Source organism: Polypterus senegalus, chromosome 4 (genome assembly GCF_016835505.1).
Source record: "Polypterus senegalus isolate Bchr_013 chromosome 4, ASM1683550v1, whole genome shotgun sequence".
NCBI classification, from domain to species: domain Eukaryota; kingdom Metazoa; phylum Chordata; class Cladistia; order Polypteriformes; family Polypteridae; genus Polypterus; species Polypterus senegalus.
This window is the reverse complement of record NC_053157.1, coordinates 232,206,246-232,226,175: the sequence shown is the minus strand read 5'-3', so window position 1 is coordinate 232,226,175 and position 19,930 is coordinate 232,206,246. Positions and strand designations below refer to the sequence as shown.

General features: G+C 42.2%; 1 protein-coding gene across 1 annotated transcript in view; it reads left to right on the top strand.

Moving 5' to 3' along the window:
* The window catches only part of LOC120528889 (zinc finger protein 850-like), a 61,355-nt gene extending 46,809 nt beyond the window's left edge, over positions 1–14,546 (top strand). The window contains 2 exon segments of the mRNA XM_039752966.1: positions 4,144–4,626; positions 12,839–14,546. Of these exon segments, the coding sequence (XP_039608900.1) occupies positions 4,144–4,626; positions 12,839–14,529 (2,174 nt within the window). The 3' untranslated portion in view covers positions 14,530–14,546.
* Positions 14,547–19,930: the final 5,384 nt, after the last annotated feature.

The following is a 19,930-nucleotide window of genomic DNA, read 5'->3' as shown; positions in this document are numbered from 1 at the left end:
GTGAAAGAAAGAGAGAGAGAGAGAGAGAAGGACCGCATCCTGCCTGTCACTAAGTGCTGCTTGGACAGAATATGGCCTCCCACCGCACTGAATTGGACTAAACGGGTATGTTAATGTAGATAACTTAACAGTCCCACAGCTAACATTTCCATTCATTTTTCAACCTGCTTGTCCAATCTAAGGTCCTAAGGGTGCTGGAATCTATCCCACCAGTATCCGACACCAGTCCGTCACTCGTAACACACTCACTGTTTTTCTGTAGGAGGCGCTAGCTCCCTGGTTGGAATAAGGTTATTTTGAAATTATGGCGTCTTAACTCGAAACTATACACACACTCACCTAAAGGATTATTAGGACCACCATACTAATACGGTGTTTGACCCCCTTTCGCCTTCAGAACTGCCTTAATTCTACGTGGCATTGATTCAACAAGGTGCTGAAAGCATTCTTTAGAAATGTTGGCCCATATTGATAGGATAGCATCTTGCAGTTGATGGAGATTTGTGGGATGCTCATCCAGGGCACGAAGCTCCCGTTCCACCACATCCCAAAGATGCTCTATTGGGTTGAGATCTGGTGACTGTGGGGGCCATTTTAGTACAGTGAACTCATTGTCATGTTCAAGAAACCAATTTGAAATGATTCGAGCTTTGTGACATGGTGCATTATCCTGCTGGAAGTAGCCATCAGAGGATGGGTACATGGTGGTCATGAAGGGATGGACATGGTCAGAAACCATGCTCATTTAAACGATGCCCAATTGGCACTAAGGGGCCTAAAGTGTGCCAAGAAAACATCCCCCACACCATTACACCACCACCACCACCAACCTGCACAGTGGTAACAAGGCATGATGGATCCATGTTCTCATTCTGTTTACGCCAAATTCTGACTCTACCATTTGAATGTCTCAACAGAAATCGAGACTCATCAGACCAGGCAACATTTTTCCAGTCTTCAACTGTCCAATTTTGGTGAGCTCGTGCAAATTGTAGCCTCTTTTTCCTATTTGTAGTGGAGATGAGTGGTACCCGGTGGGATCTTCTGCTGTTGTAGCCCATCCGCCTCAAGGTTGTGCGTGTTGTGGCTTCACAAATGCTTTGCTGCATACCTCGGTTGTAACGAGTGGTTATTTCAGTCAAAGTTGCTCTTCTATCAGCTTGAATCAGTCGGCCCATTCTCCTCTGACCTCTAGCATCAACAAGGCATTTTCGCCCACAGGACTGCCGCATACTGGATGTTTTCCCTTTTCACACCATTCTTTGTAAACCCTAGAAATGGTTGTGCGTGAAAATCCCAGTAACTGAGCAGATTGTGAAATACTCAGACCGGCCCGTCTGGCACCAACAACCATGCCACGCTCAAAATTGCTTAAATCCCCTTTCTTTGCCATTCTGACATTCAGTTTGGAGTTCAGGAGATTGTCTTGACCAGGACCACACCCCTAAATGCATTGAAGCAACTGCCATGTGATTGGTTGATTAGATAATTGCATGAATGAGAAATTGAACAGGTGTTCCTAATAATCCTTTAGGTGAGTGTAGATATAATATTAAAAGGTGATACCCCTCCCATAGTGATACGGCCGTAAGCAATCACGTAAGAGAAAGTAACTTAGCTTTCTTTAATGACAATTTATGCTGTATTATAAACAAAGGAAGCCATAACAAGACTCTTTTACCGGGGTGGGAGGTTGATGCATACAGTCTGCCATTTTCATCTCTGCTTTGGAAGGATTTTCAGCATCGGATGACGTTCTCTCCCATCCGTCCGTCGGCTTCAAAGGTGTGCCAAGGCTTTATACTCTTTCTCCATGTGCAGGCCCTCTCTTAGGTAAATCGTGCCTTTCCAAACAAGGCAAAGAGAAAATTCAATTTCATGCACACAGAAATAGTGCACGTTGCCCATTTTCGCAGTTGTCCCTTCTAATGCTTGCCTAGCAGTCCTAAATGATGAGCCCCTGTGTGCTAAATCTGGCCTGGTGTTGGCTGTACATGCGAGTGGATTTATAAAATATTTTTTGTACAGAGCACGGTGACATATTAAACTAATAAACTTCTATTCTGATTACACTCACACGGCTTCAATTTAGCGTCATCGTTCAGCTTTAACTGTACGTCTTTGGGATGTGAGGTGGTAAAGAATGAAGTACCTGATAAAATACCAACCAGACATATAGGGAGAGTATTTACAATCGGAGGGTATTCAAATCAAATATGTGGGATCAGGGAAACAGTCAGTCATTGTCCAACCCGCTATATCCTAACACAGGGTCATGGGGGGTCTGCCAGAGCCAACACAGATCACAAGGCAGGAACAAATCCCTGGGCAGGGTGCCAGCCCACCGCAGGGCACACGCACATTAAGCACACACCAAGGGACAATTTAGGACCACCAATGCACCAAACCTGCATGTCTTTGGACTGAAGGAGGAATCCCACGCAGACACGGGGAGCACATGCAAACTCCACGCAGGGAGGACCCGGTGAAGCGAACCCGGGTCTCCTTGCAGTGAGGCAGCAGCGCTACCCACTGCACCACCCTGCCACCCATCGGGGAAACATTTAAGGAGAATTCTCTCTTCATAAAAGTTGACGGCAGTACATCTGATAAGCAACTGTGCCAAGGTGCCATCCCAAAATAATCTACAATTTTGGATTTGTTTGTGTGCAATTTGTGTGGTAAACAGCAACACCGAGTATGCCGCCTTTGTTTAGTACAGCATCTGTGTTTTCTTCTTTCAGTATCATAAACCGACAAAGGAATCCAGATTTGAGAGATATTTGCTTCAACCTCCAAAAGAGTTGTTGAATCACGCAAACCTCTAGAAGACTTTATTGAAGGTGCAAGAGAAGAAAAGAAGTCAGAGGAAATGACGTCGATGAGGTCAGTTAACATGGTGTGCATTATCACCACAAGGAGAAAACGTTGGGCTACCCCAAGCCAGAAAATCAGTTTTGGTGTTTAGATAGAAGAGACATCTGGAGGGGATTAGAGCCATCTCCATGGTGGAAGTCCATTGATTGCAGAGGTAAGCTGGAGCCAAGGTCAACAGGCAGCAAGGAAGAGACGGAAAGTGGAGTACAAAGAGGAGTGATAAGAGGAGTGCTTTAGAGAACGGAGCATTAGGTGGTGTGGATGCTAGGGGTCGCTGTTGCCCCGTGAAACCCCACAGATAGATGTCCTGGACACATGTATTAAAGCACCAAGTAGAATATTTTATTATTTTCCTCCAATAAAGTGCACAAAGCACCATACTTACCACAATTCTTCAAAATCCAAAAATCAATAATCACAATACAACAATAACAATCCTTCACTCCCAGCAACTTCATCACCCAATCTCCCAACTCCAGCTGTCCTTGTTGGGACTTGATCAGTCCTTTTTATATTCCTTTGACCCGGAAGTGCCCGAAAGTACCGTGGGCTTCCGTCCTCGTGACTCTGAAGTACTTCTGGGTTATAAGAAAAGTAGGAGACCCCAGGTCCTTTATGAGCTCCCCCTGGCGGCACCCAACAGGGCTTAGAATATGGACTCATTGTCTCGTGAAGCCCTAAGGGAATCCGGGGTACATTTACCGTCCAGGGGAGCTGCCACCTAGCGTCCTGGGGGAGGCAGTGTCCTGGAAATGCTGCCATTCTCCATTCTTTTAGTTCTGGGACGTCCCGGCCAGATTGAACTGCTGGCCGTCTATCACAGTGGGTAGAACAGTCGAGGAGAGCCGAGGCCCACTGAGACTGAATGTTTTACAATGCTGTCAAAGTTGACACAATGCATTTACCCCATTAATGTCTTCTCATTCACTGGTATCTCTGTTGGTTTTGCTGTAATTCACGTGTTTCACATCAGTACTTCACAGACCTCCTTCCTTTAAAATGGTGGTTTTAATTTAGGTCACATCTGTCCTCCAGATCTACATTTGGACCACCCTAATCAAACCTGTGCTGCCAGTATGAAATGATTCAAAGTGGAAAAAAAAAAGCTATGCATTTTGAAACGTTTCCATACGTTCCTTGGTTAATGTCAATCAGCAAGACATCAAGTCCTTTTGGTGACTTTATGAAGTAATTCTATCACTTTTATTTTGACAGGGGAAAAAGGTGCCTCCTTGCCAGTTCACATGGCCATACGCTGAGGTGTCTAATGGCCTCCAGGACAGGACTGTCCATGTGAGAAAGGAATCCAGGAAGAGAAGCGTCTCACACAGAACATGGCCCTAACCACAGATGGTGTCGTAGATCAAAGACTAGCCCGCATTAAACAAGAGGACTGTGAGTGGGGAGCCCCTCTAGATTTGTGTGTGAAGCTGGAGGACCGTGCGGGAAGAGTTTCTGCTTTTAAAGAGGAGGAGGATGAGGAGGAAGAGTCATCTGAGGGGGAGATTGTCGACATTAAAGTTGAAGATTTCTCAACCAGTCTTCAATGGCAAAACCACGAAAATGGGAGTGAGATCAGTGAAGAATCTCACTGTGGATTACAGCCTTGGGTCACTAATGCTGGTCAACTGGCTACCCAGCAGAATTCTGTGGAAGTGAATACTAACATATCTGTATTTGAAGAGAAAATTACTGAAGGAGATGAGAGAGATGCAGAAGAGCAGCAGCCATCTCGGAACGTCAAAATAAGTAAGTAATGGGATTAAATTCATTGCAGGAGAAAGTCAAACTGGAAACTCATGCAGACCCTAATAGTGATTTACTTGATGTTTTTAGGAAGTGGAAATGAGAACTCAACAAACGTTTGACTGATTTTAATTAGAGACCAGGTGCTCTGGTGCACGACGACTAGCATTAGCTGGCCTAAACAGTAAATTGAAGCAAAATGTAAACGTTTCCCTACATAAAGCTGTGAATTAAGCCTTTGAAATACTACATTGCAGGCCAATATTGGATTATATTTACTGACACTGAAGAATGGTATCTTTTTAAAAAGCGTCATTTTTCTCATTTGTGTTGCATTTAAGGGTCAAATCATTAAATCTGTGTGATAAAGTTTACAGGAATAATTTTGCTCAAAATTGAAAAGCTTTTGTAATTTCCTGGATGTTAATAGCTGTGGAGAGGTTCATTCGAATGGTTTGACGTGTTTTATTGTTTTAAGACGTCGTGGACTCGCAACAGACTGACACACAGGTGGATGGGACTCTGATGGAGGTCAGATTGTGCTCAGGGTTGTGCAAATTCTTTGAAACTGTGAAAAGGAAACATTCTGACTCCACAACAGTACTTCTCCTGTATGTGAATATCTGTATGTACTGCACACACATACACACACATCAATAGTATATGCACTTGTGTATGTATAGCAATATCCATTGGAGCAATTGTACTCACACTCGATAGACTTCCAGAATTTTCCATTGCCAATGACGGTGTCAAATTGAATTTGGATTGAATGATTCACTTTTGGGTGGTAATGTTCACAGACATGCACTCTGAAATTGGATTCCTAAAACGTGCTAAAGCATCCAAACTGGGACCTGCTCTCATTCCTCTCCTTACAGTCACATCAAACATATTGTCAAGATTGTTGAAATTCTTTGATTTACGTCTCAACCGAACAGTTGGGAAAAATCCATCCATCAATTTTCTAAACTTGTTTTCACCTTAGTAAAGCCCGACTGTCTACTACACTAGACGGTCGCTTATTCCAAGTGGCTGTTGTTCTCAGTGTTCAGAAACGCTTCCTGATGTTTGTGTGAAATTTCCCCTTCACAAATTTCCAACTGTGTCCCGGTGTTTTTGTGAACTCATTTTAAAGTCGCTGTCTCGACCCACTGGACTAATTCCCTTCCTAATTCTAAACACTTCAGTCAGGTCTCGTCTTAATCACCATTTTCTTAGATTAAAAGAGCTGAGCCTTTACAGTTTTTCTTCATAACTCATCCCCTGTAGCCCCGAATCAGCCTAGTCGCTCTTCTCTGGACCTTTTCTTGTGCTGCTATGTCCTTTTTGCACCCAAGACTGCAGATGAGGCCTCACCAGTGTGTTATAAAGCTTGAGCAGAACTTCCTGTGACTTGTACTCCACACATCAAGGCGCTAATATATATATATAAAAAAGAATAAGAAATCAGGAAGGGGACAAATAGTTTTTCACACCACTGTATGTATGTATATATATCTCTGTGTATATATGTGTATATATATATATGTGTATATATATATATATGTGTATATATATATATATGTGTATATATATATATATATATATGTGTGTATATATATATATATATGTGTGTATATGTGTGTATATATATATATATATATGTGTATATATATATATATATATATGTGTGTGTATATATGTATATATATATGTGTGTGTGTATATATATATATGTATATATATATAGATATATATATAGAGAGATATATATAGATATATATATAACCTAACCTAACATTTAAAGCTGCTCATCCTCTCCACAGCAAGTAAATGCAGATGTGTAATCCGTCAACAAGAACTCTGTCCTAAGAGTTGTGTATTATCCAGATGTGCTACGATGGTATGGAGTGTCAAGGGCTGTGGCTGGAGTGAGTCCTGCAGCTTTGTCGTCATTCAGACAGTTCTGTTTTGTTTTGTTAGATACAAGGAGAATTGTGGTGCTTGGATATTATAGACCAGGGGTCCCCAACTCTAGCACTGCAGTGGCTGTAGGTTTTCATCCTAACCCTTTTCTTAATTGGTGGCCTGTTTCTGCTGCTAATTAACTCCTTTTGCAGTCATTTTAATTGACTTGTTCCCCTGAATGGCTTCATTTCTTTCCTTAACTCTGTTAAGGGCTAATTATTTTTACTTCCTTTTGTCCCAGGGCTGAATATTTTTCCAAAAACCTCAGTTGGAACTCAGTGGTTTTCACGCATAAAGCAGCATAGAATACTTATTTATGACCAATGTCACTCTGTTTTATGTTCCAGGAGCCCCTACGGTAGGCACATACAGGTTTGACCCATCACTCGTAAATCGAAGGGCACTTCCTGGAAATAACGGCTTGAAGCAGTTGAAGGGCTGCTAATCGGTAGTGTCCGCCAGCAGGCTGCGTCGTTCTTGGCTTGTCTCCCACAGATTGATGTCTGTGTAGTCGAATGTTTTTCATAGGCCCATCAGCTACACGAGCGCGTCCAGCACTACTATCAGTTGACTTTTGTTTTCGATCTCCAGATCACTTGTATCAAAATCGGAGTTCAATAAGCCCGAGTCCAATTCAGCAATAATGTGCAATAAATAAATAAATAAATATGTATAGAGTATTTTGCTTTGTGAATTTGCTTCACTCTCTATCGCCCGTTGTCGATGCCAATCTAGACGTTGCTTACTCTGCACGTCTCGCAGCACACGCAGGGCTTCAGCATCAAGTCAACGAGTTCTAACAGTCCTCCGAGGAAAGAGGGTCTACCTATAATGTAACGGTGAGTTTTATCAACATTGACAGCTTCCTTTCACCCTCAGCCCCTGATATCCACCCTCAACCCCTTGTGTCGACGAAAGTCGATATCCGCCCTAAAAGAGTTAAATGGCACCCAAACAGAAATGAAACTTGAAGTTAGTGGGCCAACAGAAGACCAGCTAAGTCAGGGCCTCAAACTCCAGCCAGTTGCTTCATTAGGCGTAGAGTCATCATCCATTAAACCCGTTCTTTAATTCCACGGCTTGTCGCTGCTGTGATGGTGTAGTCACAGACATTTCTGAAATTGTTGATGTTCTCTTTTCTAAGAGCAGTGATAAAATGTTTTGGGGATCAGAGCAGATCAGCATTCCAGAGACCTTCATCTTTCTTTCTTTTCAGGTATTGTATGGACACCGGTTGTGTTGGCTCATTTTGTATCTCATTATTGTTTGGCATTTATTTCCTGCCTTGCACCCTGTGTTGGCAGGGATTGGCTCCAGCAGACCCCCGTGACCCTGTAGTTAGGATATAGTGGGTTGGATAATGGATGGATGGATGGATTGATTATTGTTTGGCTGCTAATTAAGGAAAAGAGAAACAATGAAGGGGTCTGAGTCCTCAAGTGCAGGGCAATTAAAAGGAATGTAAAAGGAGTTAATTAGCAGATAAAACAGGTCACTGATTAAGAAAAGGGTTAGAATGAAAACCTGCAGCCACGGTGGTCCTCCAGGACCAGAGTTTGAGATCCCTGAATTAAGGGGTCCGAGGCCTCAAGTGCAGTTCAAGTAAAAGGAATGTAAAAGGAGTTAATTAGCACATAAAACAGGTCACTCATTAAGAAAACCTGCAGCCACTGCAGCCCTCCAGGGTTGGAGTTGGGGACCCCTGATATGGAAGATGTACAGTGCAGAATATGGCAGGAAGGCGATTCACTATGCACTTCTAGGAAGCCCCCCACTCCAGCACTGTCAGTTGTTTCACTGTCTTCCTGCAGCTTGTACGCTGATCGAAATGAAGGTGTTGCTTCTTGAACGCCCTCACTCTGTGTTAAATGTGTTTGAAGCCCACATGTAATGTAAGTATGTCGGTCATCAATGAATTTGCAGTATGGTGGCACAGAGGTAGTGCTGGTGCAGCCTCATAGTAAGGAGTTGGGTGGGTAGCGTCCCAGGTGTGCCCGGTGTGGTGTGTTCGCATGTGGGTTTTCTTCCACAGTCCTGGACATGGCGGTTAGATAAACTCACGGTGCTAAACTGGCCCATGCGTGTGTTCACTTTGCAATGAGCTGACTCTCTCACTAACCATGGATTGTTTCTACTTGTGCCCACTGCTTTCTGGGGCAGGCTCCAGCTGTGCCCCCTGCCCTGGATAAGTGGGTTTAGTGGTTCACTGAATAATGTAATGCAGTCAATGTCTCGGTGGCTTTGCCCATCATAACCCCATCTGCATGAACTCCTAGCGGTTTGTAACCAAAATGGGTGCAGCAGGGAGTGAGAGACAAACAGCTTTGAAAGGTCAAAGTGCACCTATGCTCATTCATTAAAACAAAAGCAAACTAATAAACAAGTCATGAAATAATCTGTAAAGAAGTCAGATATACTGTATATCATCATCCTAATTTTGTCAAACATGCTTAATCCAATGCAGGGTCACATATGGGAGACCACAGCTTCTCCAAAACAGCACCACGCATGCCATAGAAACCAGCTCTGCGCTAGGTGCTAGTCCAGGACCAGATAGTATTTACCCTCAAGTTCTTAAGGAGGTTAGCGAGTACAAACTGTATTTGAACCCTTGGTGCATATTCCAAAGGAATGGAAAATGGCAGATATTATCTTATTATATAAAAAGGGTGACCAGGCAAATTCAAACAACTACAGGCCACTAAGCTTAACGGGCATCACAGGAAAATTAATGGAAGGAATTGATAAGAATAATATTGAGTAGCACATGGCAAGGACAGGAGTTTAACTGAACAGTCAGCTTGGGGTCAGAAGAGGAAGGTCGTGTCTGACTAACATGCTGGAATTCTATGAGGAGGCAACAAATGGAGCAGATGATATTATTGATCTGGATGACCAGAAAGCATTTGATGAGGTGCCACATGAGAAGGTGGGCATCAAACTAAAAGAAGTGGCAGTTCAAGGTGATGTACGTAGGTGGGTGCAGAATTGGCTCAGACACAGGAAACTGAGGGTGATGAGGGTGTGAGGAACCAAATCAGAACTGGCCGATGTTAAGAGTGGCGTCCAGCAGGGGGAGTGCTGAAGCTGCTGCTATTTTAAATATATAGAAATGATTTAATAATAATAATAATAATTATTTGCATTTATATAGTGCTTTTCTCACTACTCAAAGAGCTCAGCAATTGCAGGTTAAGGGCCTTCCTCAAGGGCCCAACAGAGCAGAGTCCCTTTTGGCATTTATGGGATTCGAACCGGCAACCTTCCAACTGCCAGTGCAGATCTCTAGCCTCAGAGCCACCACTCCGCCTATCATAGGAAAAAAATGTAACAAGCTGGTTAAGTTCACAGATGATACCAAGGTAGGTGGATTAAAAGTGTGAAAGACCAACCCAGACACAGACATCTACAGGTGCTGGTTATAAAATTAGAATATCATGACAAAGTTGATTTATTTCAGCAAATCCATTCAAAAAGTGAAACTTGTATATTAGATTCATTCATTACACACAGACTGATGTATTTCAGATGTTTGTTTCTTTTAATTTTGATGATTATAACTGACAACTAATGAAAGTCCCAAATTCAGTATCTTGGAAAATTAGAATATTGTGAGAAGGTTCAATATTGAAGACACCTGGTGCCACACTGACTCTAATCAGCTCATTAACTCAAAACACCTGCCAAAGCCTTTAAATGGTCGCTCGATCGAGTTCTGTAGGCTACACAATCATGGGGAAGACTGCTGACTTGACAGTTGTCCAGATGACGACCATTGACACCTCGCACAAGGAGGGCAAGACACAAAAGGTCATTGCTAAAGAGTCTGGCTGTTCACAGAGCTCTGTGTCCAAGCACATTAACAGAGAGGCGAAGGGAAGGACAAGATGTGGTAGAAAAAAGTGGACAAGCAATAGGGATAACCACTTGTACCCTGGAGAGGACTGTGAAACAAAACTGTGGGGGAGATTCACAAAGAGTGGACTGCAGCTGGAGTCAGTGCTTCAAGGACCACCACACACAGACGTATGCAAGACATGGGCTTCAGCTGTCGCATTCCTTGTGTCAGGCCACTCTTGAACAAGAGACAGCGTCAGAAGGGTCTCGACTGGACTGCTGCTGAGTGGTCCAAAGTTATGTTCTCTGATGAAAGTCAATTTTGCATTTCCTTTGGAAATCAGGGTCCCAAAGTCTGGGGGAAGAGAGGAGAGGCACAGAATCCACGTTGCTTGAGGTCCAGTGTAAAGTTTCCACAGTCAGTGATGGTTTGGGGTGCCATGTCATCTGCTGGTGTTGGTCTATTGTGTTTTCTGAGGTCCAAGGGCAACGCAGCCGTCTATTAGGAAGTTTTAGAGCACTTCATGCTTCCTGCTGCTGACGAACTTCATGGAGATGCAGATTTCATTTTCCAACAGGACCTGTGTTTTGATTCGGGAAAATGGTTCAAGGAGTTCTTTGGAATAATTGGGCAAAAATCAGAGAGAAGAGGTCCGATACTTCAATAAAATTTACTTATTCAATTATAACATATAAATACATATGAATGGGTTATAGAAATAAATATTTATGCTTAAAGAGACAAACTTATACTTACAATAACATACATACATACAGTAACATACATCAAAAGACCCAGAGCCATCTCCTAGACCAGTAGACTGAGGGAGCCCGCATGTCAGTCTCGTCAGAGGATCAACCCCGTGTGCCTTTTATCAGATACCAGGCGGTTGCGCCTTTCCCCACGGTTGAGCGTCCAAAGAAACTGAGGGCGGAACCTTCCCTTATATACTAATTGAGCGTCCTTGCCCAAAAGCGGCCTACGTGCAAGCAGTGTATACAGAAGTGATTAATTTCAGCACACACACCCTTCCACGGGACGCGGTGTGGTTTTTCACTTAGTCCTGAGACTAGCGCCTGGTACTAGAAGACACACAAAAATAAGAGCTGTCTTTGAAGTGAAAAAAAAAAAAAAACAAGTCAGCATAACCCTTTGGCCATCTTCCCAATACATTCTTTCTTGAAGCTGGTTTTTGCACTGATCGACCAACGCCCATCTGCTCTCCTGATTCTCTTTATTTCACCTTTGCTTTTTACAAAGAAAAACCCGTCCAATACAACCTGGCCACCTGCACACAGTGCCAAAACTACCAGTACCTGGATTAAGGACCATGGTATCCCTGTTCTTGATTGGCCAGCAAGCTCGCCTGACCTTAACCCCATAGAAAATCTATGGGGTATTGTGAAGAAGAAGATGCAATACGTCAGACCCAACAATTCAGAAGAGCTGAAGGCCACTATCAGAGCAACATGGGCTCTCCTAACACCTGAGCAGTGCCACAGACTGATCGACTCCATGCCACGCCGCATTGCTGCAGTAATCCAGGCCAAAGGAGCCCCAACTAAATATTGAGTGCTGTACAGGCTCATACTTTTCATGTTCAGACCTTTCAGTTGGCCAGCATTTCTAAAAATCCTTTTTTTACATTGGTCTTAATTGATATTCTAATTTTCTGAGATACTGAATTTGGGACTTTCATTAGTTGTCAGTTATAATCATCAGAATTAAAAGATATAAACATTTGAAATACATCAGTCTGTGTGTAATGAATGAATCTAATATACAAGTTTCACTTTTTTTATGGAATTACTGAAATAAATCAACTTTGTCATGATATTCTAATTTTATGACCGGCACCTGTATAAGTCCAAAGACTATTTTTTACAGCACAACACAGCCACAAGGCAGACATGAACCAGAGAATGGAGGACAGTCCACAGCACAATTAAGGGCTATATCCAGATGCTTTAAATACCTAGTGAGCATGAAATGCAAAAATGGCGGAGCGGTGGTTCTGCAGCTAGAGATCTGCACTGGCAATCAAGGTTGCCAGTTCGAATCCTGTAAATGCTAATATGGACTCTTGACCAAGGCCCTTAACCTGCAATTGCTGACCGCTATGAGTAGTGAGAAAAGCGCTATAGAAATGCAAAGAATTATTATTATTATAAAACACACACTGCGGTGGGCTGGCGCCCTGCCCGGGGTTTGTTTCCTGCCTTGCGCCCTGTGTTGGCTGGAATTGGCTCCAGCAGACCCCTGTGACCCTGTAGTTAGGATGTAGTGGGTTGGATAATGGATGGATGGATAAATCACACATTGAACAGAATAAGAATAAAACCTCAGCATGAGGCAGCAGCACCAAGTGTACCACCTGTTTCCTTTTAATATATAAAAATTGTAACTAAATTATTTGTGTTATTGCAGATTTTGGGGAGGATGACAGCCTCTCAACATCTTCGTTTGCTCAGTCATCTCTTCAGGGCAGACTGCAACAGAAACATGACAAGGAGAAGACGGACAAATCAACAAAAGGACCAGAGAATTTGACAGCAGTCTCTTTGCAGTGTAGTTCTCTCACGGCTGTTGAACTCATACACCCAGAAGCCATCAGCACCGATCAACAAGAAGTGCATAATACAGATCAAGAGACTCTGTATGCCTGCCGAGAGTGTGGAAAAACTTTCAAGAACAAATCTGACTGCAAAATTCATAAGTGGATTCACACAAGGCAGAAACCATATTCCTGTTCTGAATGTGGTAAACTCTTTTCCCGCAGCGACAGTCTTCACAAACACAAAAGAATTCACACTGGTGAGAAACCCCATTCCTGTCCAGAATGTGGCAAACGATTCTCGCAGATAAGTAGCCTTCAGAGCCACACAAGAATCCACACTGGAGAAAAACCTTATTGCTGCTCTGAATGTGGTAAGCGATTTTCTGACAGTAGCAGTCTCCAAAGACATATACGAATTCACACTGGAGAAAAGCCTTATGGCTGTTCCGAATGTGGCAAGCGCTTCTCCGACAGTAGCACTCTTCAGCAGCACACACGGATCCATACTGGAGAGAAGCCATATTGCTGCTCTGAATGTGGCAAGCGATTTTCACAAATAAGCAGTCTTCAGAGCCACTCAAAAATTCACACTGGGGAAAAACCTCATTGTTGCTCTGAATGTGGCAAACGATTCTCCCATAACAGCAGTCTTCAGAAACACCTAAGAATTCACACTGGAGAGAAGCCATATTGTTGTTCTGAATGTGACAAGCGATTTTCACATAATAGCAGTCTTCAAAAACATTCAAAAATTCACACGGGAGAAAAGCCTTTTTGCTGTTCTGAATGTGGGAAAGGTTTCTCACTTTTAAGTAGGCTTCATAACCATTTAAGAATTCACAGTGGAGAGAAACCTTTTTGTTGTACTGAATGTGGAAAACGGTTCTTACAAGTTAGCCATCTTCAGAGTCACATCAGAATTCATACTGGAGAGAAACCTCACTGTTGTTCAGAATGTGGCAAACGATTTTCACACAGCAGTAGTCTTCATAATCATACAAGAATTCATACTGGAGAAAAGCCTCATTGCTGTTCTGAATGCGGCAAAAGATTCCTACAAATATGTCATCTTCAAAGCCACATTAGAATTCATACTGGGGAGAAACCATACTGTTGTCCTGAATGTGGTAAACGATTCTCACACAGCAGTGGCCTTCATAGCCACAAAAGAATTCACACTGGCGAGAAACCACACAGCTGTTCTGAATGTGGAAAACGGTTCTCAGACAGCAGCAGTCTTAACAGCCACATGAGAATTCACACTGGAGAGAAGCCGTATTGCTGTTCTGAATGTGGCAAACGATTCTCTCACAGTAACAGCCTTCATAGCCATATACGAATTCACACAGGAGAGAAACCGTACTGCTGTTTTGAATGCGGCAAGCAATTTTCACAAATAAGTGGTCTTCAGAGTCACACAAGGATTCATACTGGAGAGAAGCTGTACTGTTGTTCGGAATGTGGAAAGCGATTCTTCCATAATAGTAGTCTTCAGAAACACACACGACTTCATACTGGAGAGAACAGCATACAGTATGAAGGAGCAGCTGCTATTGAATAAAGATAATCTTAACATGGGTTGACTATTTTTTTTTTTTTTTATTGTTTCATTGATTGTTAAATGTACAAAATCCACCTCTGACTCAGTATGGTTTATTAAGGTTATCATGGCAACTCATAAATCAAATGACAGTCCAGGTAATGATTTCAACTATAGCTAGAAAACTGCAGTCGACTTTGATCAGGGGCTTTGCTTGTTTGATTGAAGTGCTATTCCAAAGATTTGCGATGCGTTATTGTCCACTATAGTTGCAATTCCACACGTTCGAATTGCATTTATATTTAATCCTAATAGTGTCCAATAAATTAATGTCAACTCCGACTTATGTATGAGTTTTCTGTCTCCCCTATTAGGGGGATTGTGAGGAGAACAGGCCATTCAGCCCAAACTGCTCATTAATGCTTATTCACCTAATCTCTCAGAAGTTACATTCAGTTTTTAAGGTCCCACTCTCTGTTAATCCACTCAATGAATTCTCTATGGTTATCTGTGGGAGGAAAAGACCTTCTAAGATCTACGCAGAATTTGCTGTGAGCAGGATTTAACCTGTGCCTACATGTTCTTATATAATGTCATATTTAGACAGGATTAGTTTTACACCAGAAGATGGCCTATTATTACTGGAGGACCTCCATAATTTTAGTCCTGTCTGACTAACTGGGGTGGAGTGGCAGCTCTGAGGCTAGGAATCTGTGGCAGCAATCTGAAGGTTGCCAGTTTTAGATCTTGTAAACACCAAAAGTGACTCTACTCCATGGGGCCCTTGAGTAAGGCCCTTAACCTGCAACTGTTCCATCCTGGGTATGATGTTAATCTGTATCCAGCCCTGCATGTAGGACCTTCACCTGGCAGGGAAAAACTTGGGGGTTGGTACCCCAGCCTCTGTAAAAAAAAAAAAAACTCACACTCTTTCAGTGTGGTGCTGAGGTCCCAATCCAGGGGTTCGTCGTGTGGTGGGTGCTATCAGCGCATACTCTCAACCCCTCTCTCTGAATCGCTCAAATGATAGAATTTTACTGACATGTCAAGTTTAACCTGATGTTATTTTATACAGATGATGTCAAACGTTCCCTAATCTTCACTTAGACGTGTACCATTTATAAAAATTTGCTGGCATGATCAATTTGGTGGGGATAAAGTTCCTTTAGTTATAATTACTTTAAAACCATGTCCTGCTGTAAATCCAAACCAAATAAGGCTTTAGAGTATTTTCAGTATAAAACCAATGGCTTCTTACCTATACCATTTTCTAAGAGGTGGTCTATGATTTTTTTTTAAACAGTCATTAGATCTATCCATTTTATGAACAAGCCAATCAATCCACTTTAAAGTCAAGAAGAATCCAAGACTATCTTAACCATTAAACCGACACAACTGGCTATAGTCGGTTTCCAGTGCAATTTGCCAGCATGCCGGAGCTGATCAGTCCACACCATCCATTCGTTGAGCAGCCAGCTCATGACCACTGGCGCCCCCTAGTGAATGATCAGCCTCACTCTCCCTGGCATTCAGCCGCTGCACTAGACTGGTGGCCTGCAGGGGTCGATGTTGGCCTTTGTGTGCAGCCAGTTCAAGCGCAGTTGGCTCGGTGATTTACTGAATCTCATCAATGGTGTCAGTTGCACCTTCTACATATAATAAGAGATTGTTGCAGTAGTTATTTTTTTTTATATAGTTTTTACAATTCATTGGCAGTGTGTAAAATGATCAGTGTTGCAGGACTTGTGATGCTCTTTGCATGAAGAAAGTACGTTTTCCATTACAATTTCACTTTTTCTTGATGAATTGTGACCTTTCCTTAAAAAGTGCAGCAAAAATAGTATTTAGCATCCAGGGGTGCATTAATCCCCCCTAAAGCAAGTATGTGGCAGTTTAAGAGTTAACATCATGAAGAGCATACCTGAAGAAAACAAGTTTACCCGATGCACAATTTCGAGTCTCAAATTTACCTAAAAATATCCCCATCTTTGGAAAGTGGGAGAACTCCTGACCAGGACAAAGGGAGAAAATGTGAACTCGGCACAGGTACAGGAATGAGTCGAACCTGATCTGCTTCATCGGTAAGGCAGCAGTGCTGATCGCAAAGCCTTCCTCCAACAAATGATATGAAAAGAATTGTGTTTATAGAGAAATATGTATAATGTGATGTAAGATGAGACTCTGCATTTAGTGTTTCAGTTCTTTGGTTTATACCATTACATTTTCATAGATTGATAGATAGATATGTAAGGCACTATATGACAGATAGATAGATAGATATAAAGGCACTATATAATAGATAGATAGATAGATAGATAGATAGGAAAGGCACTATATGATAGATAGATAGATAGATAGATAGATAGATAGATAGATATAAAGGCACTATATGATAGATAGATAGATAGATAGATAGATAGATAGATAGATAGATAGATAGATAGATAGAGATAGGATACTTTATTAATCCCAAGAGGAAATTCACCTACTAGCAGCAGCATACTGATAAAAAACAATATTAAATTAAAGAGTGAAAACAATGCAGGTATAACAGACAATTACTTTGTATAATGTTAACGTTTACACCTGGTGGAATTGAAGAGTCGCATAGTGTGGGGTCTCCTCAGTCTGTCAGTGGAGCAGGACGGTGACAGCAGTCTGTTGCTGAAGCTGCTCCTCTGTCTGGAGATGATCCTGTTCAGTGGATTCTTCATTATTGACAGGAGTCTGCTCAGCGCCCGTCGCTCTGCCACGGATGGCAAACTGTCCAGCTCTGTGCCTACAGTAGAGCCTGCCTTCCTCACCAGTTTCTCCAGGTGTGAGGTGTCCCTCTTCTTTATGCTGCCTCCCCAGCACACCACCGTGTAGAAGAGGGCGCCCGCCACAACCGTCTGTTAGAACATCTGCAGCATCTTATTGCAGATGTTGAAGGACGCCAGCCTTCTAAGGAAGTATATTCGGCTCTGCGATATCCCTGATACGTGGTTTTTTAGCTGTAACCCCATTGGATTTGTATTCTGTAATTTTAAATCCTTATTTTGTTGCACTAATTGGACATCTTTTACCCTCCTAGAGTTGTTTAATGTGCCCTTTGGAGTTTTATTGTCCTGAATGTGTAAACATTTCATTGAAAGTGTCACAGAAATCCATACTGGAAACTGAATCCAGATAGCTGTTCTGAATGAGGCAAGCGATTTTCACAAATAGGCAATTTTCAGAGCCATTTAAAGCTTCACACTGGATGAAAACCTCATTGTTGTTCTGAATGAGGGTGGCATAGCGGGTAGCGCTGCTGCCTCGCAGTTAGGAGACTTGGGTTCACTTCCCGGGTCCTCCCTGCGTGGAGTTTGCATGTTCTCCCCGTGTCTGCGTGGGTTTCCCCCCACAGTCTAAAGACATGCAGGTTAGGTACACTGGCGATCCAAAATTGTCCCTAGTGTGTGCTTGGTGTCTGGGTGTGTGTGTGCCCTGCGGTGGTCTGGCACCCTGCCCAAGGTTTGTGTCCTGCATTGTGCCCTGTGTTAGCTGGGATTGGCTCCAGCAGACTCCGTGACCCTGTAGTTAGGATACAGCAGGTTGCATAATGGATGGATGTTCTGAATGAGGCAAAAGATTCTCCCAGAACAGCAGTATTCAGAAAAATATACGAATTCACATTGGAGAGAAGCCATACTGTTGTCCTGAATGTGCAAACAATTCTCTGGAAGTGTCACTTGTCAGCCACACTCAGAAGTCCATACTGGAGACTGAAGCCAGATTGCTGTTCTGAATGTGGCAAGCGATTTTCACAAATGTTTAGTTTTCAGAGACATTTAAAATTTAAACTGGAGGGAAACCTCATAGTCGTTCAGAATGTGGTAAAGGTTTCTCTCATAATTGCCTTGTATAGAAGTCAAGAAAAACTCCTACCGGAGAAAAGCTGTATTGTGGTGCTCAGTGGGGTAAGCGATTCTCACAAGTGCGCTCTCTTCAGAATCACACCAGAATGTCCAGTGTCATACAGTATGAAGCACCTGCTGCTGGTTATTAAAGTTATCAAACAGCGTGGGTTTGTTTTAAATTAGGCTTTTCAGAGTATTCTTGTTTAATGGGTTCCTAAATGTACAAATCCCATTCCAAACAGTTCATTAAAGAGTCACTACAACTCTGCTAAATGTTCTGCAAATAAATCAAACTACAGGGCAGATCCTAACTGCTAGTACCCATAAAAACGTGTGAACAGCTATGACTAGGGGTTTGGCTCTTTGGATGAACGTGTTGTTCCAAAGATCTGTCACATGTTGATATATTTTCATCTTATTTTACACCTTACGTTATGGCATATTGTCAAAAATGTCATTTGCTCTTAAGCCTAGCAGTCTGATATATTAATGTCAGTTCTAATGTATGCCTGAGTTTTCCTCGTTTGATACAAAACCTTTGATTTTGGTACCTTTGCCAGTTTCTACCGGCTGCTATTTATTTCCCAAAATAATAATTCTATTTCTGAACATGCTTATCCAATTTATCGCAGTGGAGAGTCCAGGCTTGTCATTCAGAAGAAGGGTGCAACCATACCTGAAGATTACAATCCCCCAAACCTCAAATACTTAGTGTATCCAAATTTCCCAATAAATGCAAATCTTTGAAAAGTGGGAGAAGAAAACTGACACAAACAAATGGAGGAAATAACAAGAACAATAGCAACAACATTTATTTCCAGAGCACATTTTCATACCAATGACGTAGCTGAAAGTGCTTTACAAGATGAAGAAAGAAAAATAAAATAAGTGATAGATAGATAGATAGATAGATAGATAGATAGATAGATAGATAGATATAAAAGGCACTATATAAGACATAGATAGATAGATAGATAGATAGATAGATAGATAGATAGATAGATAGATAGATAGATAGAAAAGGCACTATATAAGACACAGATAGATAGATAGATAGATAGATAGATAGATAGATAGATAGATAGATAGATAGATAGATAGATAGATAGATAGATAGATAGATAGATAGATAGAGTATAAAGTAAGGTCTGATGGCCACAAGGAAAGAAAAAACAAAAGGGGCTGGAGAAAAAAAAAAATCTGCAGGGGTTCCAAGGCCACGAGACCACAAAGTCCCCCTCTGGGCATTCACCCCAACATAAATGATCTCAATCAGTCCTAATGGCTTTCAGGCTTCACGAGGAAGAATTTGATCTAAGCTTCCCAACGGGGTCGGTACTGCCCACTGATGGGCGCTGAAGAAATCTAAGGGGGCATTTCTGGTCCAAGACATATTAAGGGGGCATTGAGGACCAGCCACCACCCCCTTGGGCAATACTCGCAAAAACGCACTGAAAAGTTTGAAATCATGGTACGCACATTTCAGCCAATTATTCTGAATGTCCATTAAGAAAGACCCATTCATATTAAATAGTAGTCTT